This window comes from Chanodichthys erythropterus, chromosome 3 (genome assembly GCF_024489055.1).
Source record: "Chanodichthys erythropterus isolate Z2021 chromosome 3, ASM2448905v1, whole genome shotgun sequence".
Lineage (NCBI taxonomy): Eukaryota > Metazoa > Chordata > Actinopteri > Cypriniformes > Xenocyprididae > Chanodichthys > Chanodichthys erythropterus.
Window position 1 is genome coordinate 5,049,772 of NC_090223.1, and position 12,820 is coordinate 5,062,591.

Below are 12,820 nucleotides of genomic sequence, written 5' to 3' on the forward strand. Positions count from 1 at the left end.
GTGGAGTTATTTTTTTGATCTGGTGTGGATTTGAGCTATGTTTAATATTTATGCATTTTCTGTTATGATCGAATAAAGTTTATTAACATCAAAATCTCTCTCTCTCACACACTTACACACTTACACACACACACACACACACACACACACACACACACACACACACACCTACACACACACACAAATCCAACAAGTTAAAAAGTGTATGGGGTCTTACACATTCTAAAAAAACAATGAAAAATAGTCAAAACTCAAATCTGGTTCAACTTTAACTCTGATCACATTCACAGTTCAAATGAACTCTCACAGTTCACTGTTCATTAGATCAAAATATCAAAAAAAAAAAAAAAAAAAAACGTGGGGGGAAAAACAGTCCACAGAGTGGCTGTTACCCAAAAAGAATCAAAGGGTTCACCTCTTGGGTTCTATATTTTTTGGTTCAATGCAATCCATGAAGCAAAAACTCCAATGACGACATACGGGATACAGTTCACAAAAACATTTGATTCTGTCGTACTTTAGTCCACTAAAGCACCGATTAAGACTATCGAATGAGCTTCTCAAACATGACAACACTCACTTTCTTTTTGTGACACTCTCAAACACTGCGCTTCTTTCCTCTCTTTCTTGCAGAGCCCCCCGAACACCGATAATCAGTTCACCCGTCAAAATAAAAGTTTATTGATCTGGTTAAATTTAAGATGAAGAAATAATTTACTTCTGGAAAATTTACAAAAAAAATGTTTATGGAGAGGCAGGGTGGGTATAACTTCAGAGAAGAATCAAACTTTAAAAAGCTCAAAATAAGAACAATTCTTAAAAGTATGTGCACAGTGGTGGATGAAGTACACAAATCAAGTAAAAGTACAGATATGTATTATAAAATATTACTCAAATGAAAGTATTTAGTGCTCCTTTTCAATTTAACTTGAGTGAAAGTACAAAAGTACTTGATTTTTAATGTGCTTAAGTAAAAAAGTACTTATTGATGAATGTTTATTTTGTAATTTTATATAGGCCACATATAATTGAATTTCATATTATGTATTTTATATAATCCTATTGCTCAAAACAATTGTCAAATATGTCAAATAGGTTACCTTTGTAACCGAGACATTGTTTCTGCATTCATTTGGAGAGTAACTGTAAAATTATTACATTATAAAATATTTGAACTTAAATAAAAAACAAGCTATCAAAATTACCCCAATATAAAAACACAAATACACTGAGAGAGAAAACATTTAGGCTAGGTGAGATAGTTGTAATGGTAATTGAGCAATATTTATATATGAATAAAAACTAAAATCTGACATCAAAGTGATCTCTTCAGAAGAAATTACAGACTTTCCATGGATGGACAAATAAATTAGATAATATAGTTTGATACTCCTATATATGGAGGTTCTTCCCTATAGTATTGAAAATCCATAATTTTCAAGGTATCATATCAAAGTAGTATCGTGATGACACTAGTGAGGGGTACCACAAAATTTTTGAAACTATTTTAAAAGGTGCCCTGACTGAAAAAAGTCTGGGAAACACTGGACTACACACAAACAATGATGCCGCTACAATACGAGCAAATTCTTAAATACACATTACAAATGACTTCCACCTACCTGCAGAGGAGCAACCTCAATCCAATGCCAGCCACAGGATGCATCCAACATCACACAACATACCTGAATGGTGACCAACGTGACAGGAAGAAAAAGGCGAAGACTCTAAAGCCAGTTTATATACACTTCCGCTGCCCTTCCGCTGACTTAAATTTCTTGGTAATCTACCCAGCTCTGATTGTTATTTATTGTTTATAAAGTGAAAAATGACAAGAAACCAACTTTGAATGATGCTATGAACACTTTTACGTTTATTTATTAGCAGAAACTTTTTAATTAGAACAGAAAATGGTTTTCAAATGATTGTGAAAGTTTAAACTTTAGCATATCTAGATATTGGACATAAATTTGTATCTACTTAAATGCCCCCAACTTTTTGACAACTGGTAACATTCATAATCATGTTTAAAAAACTGTAATTCCAAGTATATAAAGTTAAAATTACTCAAACCACACAATCATAAGATCAAACAACAGTAGCAAACATTGCAAAATCAAGGAAAAGGCATGAATGAATACAAAATAAAATAAAATTATTAAATGTAAATCAAAAATAATAAAATGAACATGTGTTCTCTGCTGTGTAACTGCGCCATCTAAGGGCTGCGTTATTCTCTCCTCATTTCATTTATATAAAATATGTAAAATGATGGTTACTTGAGTTTATATTTTTCACTGTATTAATGTGAATTGTCTGTAGTGTTTTATATTTTATTTTCTTGGATGTATGCTTTATTTAGATTTTTTTCCACTATATGTTCATGATCACTTTGCCAAAAATGTATATAATCAGAATCTCGTAGCTCGTCCTGCTGACGTTAAATGCGACATCGATGCGCTGTATGCTGTATTCTGATAAGCCTTTTGGTGCTGTTTTCCCAGTTTTGTCTCATCACAGATACTGTAAAGTAACCCTGAGTGACCATCCACCTGTTCTCCATGTGAATTTATTCCATCTACACACACACACAGTCACACATATATATTTTTGTTTAAAGGTGCCCAAGAACATTCTTTCACAAGATGTAATATAAGTCTAAGGTGTCCCCTGAACGTGTCTGTGAAGTTTCAGCTCAAAATACCCCATAGATTTTTTTAAATTAATTTTTTTAACTGCCTATTTTGGGGCATCATTAACAATGCACTGATTTACACTCGGCGCCGGCCCTTTAAGACGCGAGCTTCCTGCCACACGAGCTGTCGACTATAATACAGTGCATTTACAAAGTTCACACAGCTAATATAACCCTCAAATGGATCTTTACAAGATGTTCGTCATGCATGCTGTATGCATGCTTCGAATTATGTGAGTAAAGTATTTATTTAGATGTTAAAGTTTTATTCTGAGTGAATTTGAGGCTGTGCTCTGTGGCTAACGGCTAATGCTACACTGTTGGAGAGATTTATAAAGAATGAAGTTGTGTTTATGAATTATTCAGACTGCAAGTGTTTAAAAATGAAAATAGCGACGGCTCTTGTCTCCGTGAATACAGTAAGAAACGATGGTAACTTTAACCACATTTAACAGTACATTAGCAACATGCTAACGAAACTTTTAGAAAGACAATTTACAAATATCAGTAAAAATATCATGTTATCATGAATCATGTCAGTTATTATTGCTCCATCTGCCATTTTTCGCTGTTGTTCTTGCTTACCTAGTCTGATGATTCGGCTGTGTGCAGATCCAGACGTTAATACTGGCTGCCCTTGTCTAATGCCTTTCATAATGTTGGGAACGTGGGCTGGCATATGCAAATATTGGGGTCGTACATATTAATGATCCCGACTGTTACGTAACAGTCGGTGTTATGTTGAGATTCGCCTGTTCTTCAGAGGTCATTTAAACAAATGAGATTTATATAAGAAGGATGAAACAATGGTGTTTGAGACTCACTGTATGTCATTTCCATGTACTGAACTCTTGTTATTTAACTATGCCAAGATAAATTCAATTTTTGAATCAAGGGCACCTTTAAGGCTAGTTTGGTCTGTTGTAGAACAAATAAATTCCCTTAAAGGGGAAAAAGGGCATCTGGTATCAAAATAAAAAAATAAACAAAACATTATTTTAAAAATCTAACAAATTATTTTTGCTGTAAAATCAAATGCATTTTTCAAAGAGCAGTGTGTTTTACTAGTTCCCGTCATGTCAAGTGAACCGACAAACAGGGAATCTGGGAATTAAGACATCTCAGTCCAGGTCAGATTGAAGCAGGATCAAATTACTTGTAGTTGATGCTACTTGTAGTCATTTTTGTTTAGCAGTTTATTTAATCTGTAGTGTTTCTGATATATTTGTAGTACATTCCAGTGTGTTGTTTTATTTCATGTTGTGTTGCATTATGCTCACTGCAAAATCCCCAGTGTTAAATTAACACCACTCTGTGTTTATATGGTTAGCACCAGCAGGGTGTTAAATTTAAAGTTCCCTTTCAGTCAGTCACTTTGACATTACGTCAGAGACTGACAAAATGGGGTTTTGCCCGAGAGCCCAATCACCTTCGAGTGTTAACAAAACGAGCCAATGATACGAAGAGTATCTTGGTCTGCGGAATTTGCATGCGCAAGCTCCACCCCACTCTGTGGGTATATAAGTAGCAGCGCAAGCAACTTGCATTCAAGCTTTCGCTTCGGAGCCGAGCACATTGTTGCCTTCACCGGAGTGTTCTACAGGACGAGTCTCTTCAGTACTGGTGTGACGGCGCGTTTGAGCGGATTCCAGTGTCCTGCCTTGCCTGCTTCCCCTGAGCGCTTCAGTACTAAAAGAGTCTTTCCTAAAAGAGCTTACGGGTTTTAAAGGTCACGTATTTTTAAAGATGTCATACCGCCCGTGTGTTTCTGGGTGCGGTCGTTATATGGCTCCTCTCGACGGCCATGATCGCTGTCTCATGTGTTTGGGCTTCCAGCAAGCTGAGGCGGCTTTCGTGGTTGGTTCATGTTCTCACTGTGGGAACATGACCATCAAGATGCTTAGATCGAGACTCGATTACCTTAAACAGTATTGAGTCCTCTCTGCCACACCCCGACCTAGTTCCTTTTCTCATGAGGGGGCTATCTCGGTTGGTAGCCAGGGTGATCTGAGGGTTACGGTGTGGAACAACCCGACGAGTCAGCCTCCTCGGGCCACGCCCCCCTCCCAAGCATCTCAGCCGGTGGAGCTTCTGGGTGGGCCTGCTGCCTCCCCTTCTGGGGGACCCAGCGTCTCATTCGGGGCTCCGGAGGATGATCGTATGTCGATCGCTGCATCTCAAGGCAGGTTTGAGTCCTCAGGAGATGAAGATTCGGCTGCGGTGCCTCCCTCTGGGAGAGCAGCGTTGTCCGAGTCAGATCCCGAGCTGACGGCCATGCTTGCCCGGGCAGCGGAGTTTCACGATTCTTGTTGTCTGTGTGTTTTAATGATGCATGGTTTCTTTAAAAAAAAAAAAAAAACTATATATATTTTTTAGAAATGGTGCATCATTCAAAGACACCGGCATCAAGAATCAGTATATGTATCTCAACAATGCTGACATGCTTCATGCCACAATGCATGCTAATTATCTCATTAACTCCACACAGCAAAATCTCCAGAGTTAAATCAGCTCTGCTCAGAGTACATATGGTCCCTCTCTATATAGTGTTAAAATAACACTGAAGCAGAAATAAAGTTAATGAGACATTTAAGTGATTAATTACATTATGATTGAGCAGTAGTGATGAACACCTGCTGTTAACAAGCAGAATCACTGAAAAGAAACACAATAACTACAAATGACTTCCAGCTACAGCCTTAGATGAAATCAACTGAAGATGAAAGACATAAAATCTCTCAAGATCTGATTAAACAACTCCACAAACAGCATTATCTCATTAACTTTAACTCTGCTTCAGTGTTATTTTAACTCTATGTAGAGAGGGACCATATGTTCTCTGAGCAGAGTTGATTTAACTCTGGAGATTTTGCTGTGCAGTGTTACTTTACAACATGATTGTCTTGTGTGTCATTTCAAGTTTCTCACTGAATTGTACACATCTTCTGTTTTACTAGTTTCTGTGAGGCTCTGATAGCAAGTTGAACGGCCTCTGCGTGTCTGAATCCTTTGCTCTCAGCCTCCTTTATGGTGCTCTCCCTCTCCTCAAGGGTCACTGTCTCCAGTGCTCTGCGTATATCTGTTCCTTTTACAAGAGGATGCATAAGAAGATCTGCCTTGAATGTGTCAGAATAAGCTTGTTTAGCTTCCCGTCGTGACTCTTCTGCTAAACTCCAAAATATTTTCTGCCATTCTGTTTGAGTGACTTGTTTCTTCTTCTGTTTGTTCTGCTTCACTTTCTTATCAAGTTCCTGCTTCTCAATCTCCTTAATGTGTTTCTCTGTTTTCTCAAACATGTCATTTGTAAAATGTCCTCCATTTTCTTCCACCATCTTCTGTATTTTACTAAGCAGATCTCTGAACTGTGGGTAACTGGCAGACTCATTGTCCAGACAGATGAATCGGTTTCCACAACTCTCTACAAGTTCTTTAAGATCTGGATCACTTTCCTGAACAAACTCTTCAATGGTTTTATTTTTATTTTCTAACTGTTTTTTATGAGTGAAGATGATCATGGTGTATTTTTCCATCTGTCCCCCAAATGCTTCTTTTAGTTTCTCTATTGTGTTTTTCTCCTCTTCAGTGAATCGATCCACTTTAATGACCATAATAAAAGCATGTGGTCCAGGAGAGGCGTAAGTTATGCATTTCACTATTTCAGAAATAACCTCCTTTTCACTGAGTTTAGTATCATAAAGTCCAGGTGTGTCGATGACTGAGATCTCTTTACCCATCCTCACTGTAGTTTCTGACCGACAGTGTTTCGTCTGAGAGATTGCACTGACGGTAGATTCAAACACGTTTCTGCCGATGATGGTGTTTCCAGTCGCACTTTTCCCAGCTCCAGTTTTTCCCAGCAGAACCACCCTAATCTGGTCTTTCTCCACATCAATCTCATCTTGATCTTCAGTTGGAAACTCTCCTGACACTACAACAGAAATATCAAATCACATGTGCTGTTTAATTATATGTCAGTAGTCTCAATAAAATACTATTACATTAAATACATTTGTAGATTAAATAATCATGACAAATATAAGTACCTTGCATTTAACAAATAGCTTACATGTATCAAGGCTGATTTATATTCTTGTGTCGGACCTATGCCAGAGCCTCTGCTCCGTATGCTATGCATCTCTTTTCATTTACACTTGCTACAGGGTACACTCGACGCAGAACTATAAATCAGCCTTTACTGAATTAATTTACAACAACAACCACCAATCATCTTACAATTAACACCAGTCTCCATGCTGTCACTCCTTATAATTTGTTCCTTGAGAAATGTCCTGCCCTTCTCCATTATGTCTTCAATCTTCTGCAGTAGTTCTTGTCTCTGACCATCTGATTCACATTTGTTATTGAAACAGTGAAACTTTCCTCCACATTCAGTCACCAGTCGCTGTAGATCTGGATGATGTTTTAGATATTCATCAATGGTCTGTTCCAGATCCTCCAGTTCATCTCCATGTGTGAACAGAATCATGATGTACTTCTGAACTTCAGGACCAAATAAAGACTTAATATAATATAGGATCTCTTCCTCATTTCCCACAGGTTCCTCTAGAGGAACGGTGAGCAGAACTGAACTGAGACCTGCTGAACATCTAGAGACCAGCTGCTCTTTCATCATCTCCAGCTTCTCTTTATTCAGATCTGGATCCAGTAGATCTGGACAGTCAATCACATGAACCTGTTTATCTCTGATCTGAGTTTTACCCTCACACACTTCAGACTCATGTTTCTTCACTTCAAACTTTCTTTCTCCCAGTATATTGTTTCCAGATGAACTTTTCCCAGAACCCTTCCTGCCCATTAGAAGAATCCGGATCACTGGATCATCTGGATTAAAGGTACACTTAAATATCTCTGAAAGAGACAAAAATATATATATAAATTTATGCATATTATAAAAAAGGCAGTCAAGTCATTCTTATTGCAAGTAAAGTATTAGACCAAAAAAAATAAATAAAAAAAATCAGGCAACAGCCACAGCAAAAATATGCACTAACTAACAAAGTAAATAGGGTCAATTTTGATTTCATGCCAACTTTAAGGTATATGTCCAAAAAAAACAGTAAAGAAATGCTACATACTTTGGTGTTTTCATGGAGTAATAATAACCTGTTTTGTTGTAAAATGTAGGCTATTTGCTGTATGAATTGAAATTAACATAGCGAAGTAAAAGTACAGATTTTTCATTAGAAATATACTCAAGTTAAAGTAAAAGTACCCACATTTAAGTACCAATTTTCCAAAATGAATGTAAATTTTACAATGTTTTTTATTATTTATTTTTTTTTTTTATGAATGCTCATGCAATTAAACTGGCACAATTCAAATTAAAATGTAAAGTTTACTTTTCATTTTATTTCCTCTTATTTTAGCTTTCATTTTCAGAGCGCACACAGCTAGATTATTGCAGCAGCTCATCTCACTTGCACAGAAAAACAGAATCCATATTCAACAGAATTAATATAAACGTCAAATGCAAACACTAAACTTTATGCAGTCTTGCAATAAAATTATGTAATACATTAAATACAAATATAGTTACAAACTTAATGTTTTTCCACAGCTGATATACAATGGTTAAATTATGGAATATGAATAATTCATTAAATAAACATATTATGTTACAGCTGTATTTCATTTTTTTTTCTGTGTTTGACTGCTGAACTTGCTCTGCTTGTTTTTCTGACAGCCTGATGACAGCAGCTGAAGGTACGCTCGGTCATCACAAATGGTGTAAATTTGCATTTCTTCAGTCCAATGGATGCTGCTTGCACTTTTGGTGTAAAATGATATTTCGTCTGCTGTTTGTTTATCTTTTTTATAGCCATATTTGGTGTGAAAGAACAGAATTGTAAGAAGGTTACAAATGTTTAAGTTTAAATGTAAGTATTGTGTACATGTTAAAATTAAAATGGAATAAAATATTATATTAAGAGATGTTTTTTTTATCTGAAATAATATTGTGTAAACTAGTGGTTGTGTCATGTATTTTACAAAGGTTTTAAGATTATTACGTTAATAGTGTTTTTTTTTTCAGAGTAAAAGTTTGATTTGAGTCAGAATTATGTTTTTACTAAATAATTATTAATTATTGAGTAATTACTAATGGGTTCCTTAAATCTTCACTTCAGAAGAACAGTTCCCTGTCTGTTCACTTTGGAATACTATTTCAGGTTCTAAGTAAGTCCTGCAGAATTATTTGATAATTCTATATTAATTACTAATGGGTTCCCTGTATGTTCACTTTCCTTCAGTCATTGCCTTACATACTGGAATTTATTTACTCAAAGGTAATGTGATATGCTAAGGAAAACAGACACACTTACAGTACTGTTTATGCAATATAAAAACTAATATGAGGTAAGTTGGCTGTGAAGGCATTTAGAGTGGGGGTTGGGTTCCTTTCCAAACTTGATTTCTTACAAAACACATTCACAAAACAATTATTTACCACACAGGCAAAAACCTCTATACAATTTAGTGTATTTTATTAATATTGCATTTTCATAATACCACTACAGATAACTTAGTAAACAAGAAAGGGCCACAACTCAATGTAATTGTGTTTGTTCATTAGTAGTTACTTCATAGTTATTTTTCTTGAACATTAATTAGTAGATAATTAATAGTAGTTCTTCAGGGGATATGACAGAATGCATTAGTTATTGATTAGCTAACTGTTACTTGTAACAAAATCATAAAATTATATTACATACTGATTAGTTAACACATCTTCCTTAATAGTTAACAGTTGCGACTTAAGTGTTAATGAAGAATTACCTATTAGTTCCTCAGTAATTCCTTATTAGTTATGCAGTAAGTAAGAAACAGTATTCTAAAGTGTTACCCAAATGTATTATATAAATAAACTTGCATTGTCTACAAATTTAAGAAAAAAAAGCAAAAACTAAAACATCTCTGACAGTCATGGAATACAATCAATTTGGCAACAACATACAGTTGGTGAGTCTGTGTGAAGATATTTTCTTACCTGTGGGTGAACAAGGTTTTTCTGCCATCTTTAGTGAATGAAATAAAGAATAATGCTTCTTAGAAAACAAATACAGTACAAAACGTTAATAAACCATTCTTTAAATGAAACGTTAAGGATTTGGTCAAATGAAAAACTGGAGAGAACAGAAGCTGTTGATTTACTGTATTTAGTTCCTGTTCCCTAGTTAAATTTTTCCTGTTAAACCTGCAATAGAAGGAGGAGCCTGATTCACCAACAACACTCAACAAACATCTTCAGACACTAACATGTGACATGCATGAGCTGAACACGTTGTGTACAATGCAAATGCAAATATTGATTGTGGCTTCCTTTGCCATAGAAAATGTACAGACACACAGCGACAGCATCCAGAGCAAAAGTAATGTAATAAAAAATTCAAGGGTCAAGAGTCCAGCTAAAGCAAATACTGATCACCATTCATCAGTTTAATGAAAGCATGAACAAAACATAAAACTCTCATTGATCAATGCATGTGTCACGATCACCGTCAGTTCCTAGACTACACTTCCCATAATCCTCCATGCCTTGTCACATGCACACTCCACACCTATCATCCTTTGCCACATACACCTGTAGCCTATTATCTGGACTATTTAAGACTCACTCACACACCACCTCATTGCAAAGTCTTGTTTACCCTGTGTTGGAATTCTGAGCGTTTGTATCATGTCTGCCTGTCTGTTATTGATCTTGCCTGTTACCCGTTTACGATTCCCTGCTGCCTGCCTTTGGACTGTATATTGTTTCCCGACCTGTGAGAGATATCTGCCTGTCCTGATCTTTGCCTGTATCTCAACCGCGACTCTGCCTGTCCCTTGCTGTTCCTGTTTGACCCTGCCTGTACGACCACGCTCACTTTTAATAAAAGCTTTGCACATGGATCCCTGCCTGACTCCAGCTTCGTTACAGCATGTACTGAAATTATTTTATTTCAGCATTTAATAAAATGTAGTAATCTTGAAAGATTTTCAGAGCAGAGTGATTAATTTGATTTAGTTCTCATTGTTCATTGGTTACATGTCTTTAATGAAACAAAGACAAGCTGTTCATGTCCTCTGAATGGGTGAAACCCTCAGGCTCGGTGACCTCTCAGTGACATCATGATTACCATTAACATTTAGTGTATTTCCTTAATTGCAGTTTCTTCTGCATGACAGCAGTTCTCTAGGGCTGAGAGAGAGTTTAGACAGATAATTTATTTTGAAAATCTCATTTCACAGCACTTGTGCACTTGTTTTGTCCAACTTCACATTTCACACACAAAGGATTTTTTCCTTGTCATCTTTTAGTTGTATATAAGATTTATCATCTTATAAATCACAAGATTTATTCACAAGTTAACATGACCATTTGCTTTGCCCATTTTCAGTGTTTTTTCAGCAACATTGCTGCAGCAAAGCAAATAAATCAATGTAACTGATATTCTTTACCTCAGAATTCAGGATTAATTTACAGCTCTTTGTTGAGTACCAGAATAAAATTGGGATGTTATTCCAATTTAGGTTTCATCTTTTGTTGCGTAGGCAAACAAGGAGATCTTTAAAGTTAAAGCAAGGGATGTCATTTCTCATCTACGCTGCTGTATCTTTTCCCTGATAATCAATGTGGTTGTGTAATTCTCAAGGCTCACCAGATTTCTACGGTCTCCGAGAGAGGGGCTTACCAACTGGAATCTCAATGAAGGGAGCCTCGTCAGCGTTACAACCGAAAACGCATGTCCTGATTTTGCTGACTTAGATGCGTTCCTGGGTCAACATATTTTGTTGATCCTGAAACAACATTCTAGTCTGAAAATTTAGTCTTAACCCTATTCCTACCCCTAATCCTAACCCTACCCATAAGTTATCCCAAAAATCTGAGGTAAATGATAGATGAATAGCACTGATGTAGAAGCACCAATTCATGATTTTAAGCCTAAACTTGACATAATCTTTAAACTTGTCCCTCAAATCCGATTGGTTGATTTGAATGTTCTTCCAGGATCAACAAAAATGTTAACCCAGGAACATGTTGAACTCAGCAATATCAGGTTCTGCAACCGAAAACGCATCACATATGGTGAAGGCAGCTCAACTTAATGAATGGACCAGGCTTCAGTGCTTTGGGCACAGATTACATCTTGCCATTGGTAAGTTTGTTTCTTGTGTGTATGTGTGAGTGAGTGTGACTGTGTTTTTAGAGTGAGAGTTGGAAGATAGAGTGTGTGTGTGTGTGTGTGTGCGCGCGCACGTTTTTGTGACATATCAGGACACAAATGTGTATAATGACATGGGTATGACATAGGTATTACAAGGAGAGGGTGACTTATGAGGACATTACCCATGTCCCCACTTTTCAAAAGGCGTATCAATCATACAGAATGAGTTTTTGTGAGAAAGTAAATGTGTGCACAGTTTCCTGTGATGGGTAGGTTTAGGGGTAGGGGTAGTGTAGGGGGAGAGAAAATATGGTTTGTACAGTATAAAAAACCATTACGCCTATGGAATGACCCCACAATTCACAAAAACGATTGTTGAATAATAGAGAAGATAAAAGGCTTAAAATACAATCGCATATTAAATCGCAATTGCAATATTGGTTAAAAAAAAAAAAAAGTAAAACATTTGATTATTTTTCTGAATCATTCAGCCCTACTTGAAAACTACAGGAATAATTAGAAGACCATGATTGATAAGGGCCAATGGAGGGAATTTGATTAGAAGACCATGATTGATAAGGGCCAATGGAGGGAATTTGATTAGAAGACCATGATTGATAAGGGCCAATGGAGGGAATTTGATTAGAAGACCATGATTGATAAGGGCCAATGGAGGGAATTAGGCCAGGACACCGGGTTACACTCCTACTCTTTACAAGAAGTGCCATAGGATTTTTACTGATACAGACAGTCTGGACCTCAGTTTAAGGTCTCATCCAGAGGACAGTGCTTGTTACACTATACTGGAGCTTTGGGACCACACAGAGCACAGGACGAGCAGCGTTGAAAATGATAACATAAGTAAAAATAAATATGGAGGAATCAATTCAGTCCTCTGCCCCAGATATAAAACAATTGCTTGAGTTGGCAAAAGTAAACAGTTTATTGAATTTCATAA

General features: G+C 36.5%; 2 protein-coding genes across 2 annotated transcripts in view; one reads left to right on the plus strand and one right to left on the minus strand.

Moving 5' to 3' along the window:
• LOC137015101 (zinc finger protein 271-like) overlaps window positions 1-12,820 on the plus strand; it is a 448,677-nt gene that overhangs the window by 321,156 nt on the left and 114,701 nt on the right. The gene's annotated exons all lie outside the window — the stretch shown is intronic.
• On the minus strand, window positions 5,620-9,847 carry LOC137015395 (uncharacterized). The gene is made up of 3 exons (XM_067380332.1): window positions 9,702-9,847; window positions 6,929-7,564; window positions 5,620-6,623 (listed from the first exon to the last, which is right to left on the minus strand). The coding sequence occupies exons 1-3, from the start codon at window positions 9,727-9,729 to the stop codon at window positions 5,620-5,622; spliced, it is 1,668 nt and encodes a 555-aa protein (XP_067236433.1). The 5' UTR covers window positions 9,730-9,847.

What these genes read in the sequence shown, in the direction of transcription:
- LOC137015395 (XM_067380332.1), bottom strand. Translation starts at nt 9,729, where the DNA reads ATGGCAGAAAAACCTTGTTCACCCACAG. An exon ending in AAAACCTTGTTCACCCACAG is followed by an intron (nt 7,565 to 9,701) that starts GTAAGAAAATAT and finishes TGTCTCTTTCAG; the next exon opens with AGATATTTAAGTGTACCTTT. An exon ending in CATGGAGACTGGTGTTAATT is followed by an intron (nt 6,624 to 6,928) that starts GTAAGATGATTG and finishes TTTCTGTTGTAG; the next exon opens with TGTCAGGAGAGTTTCCAACT.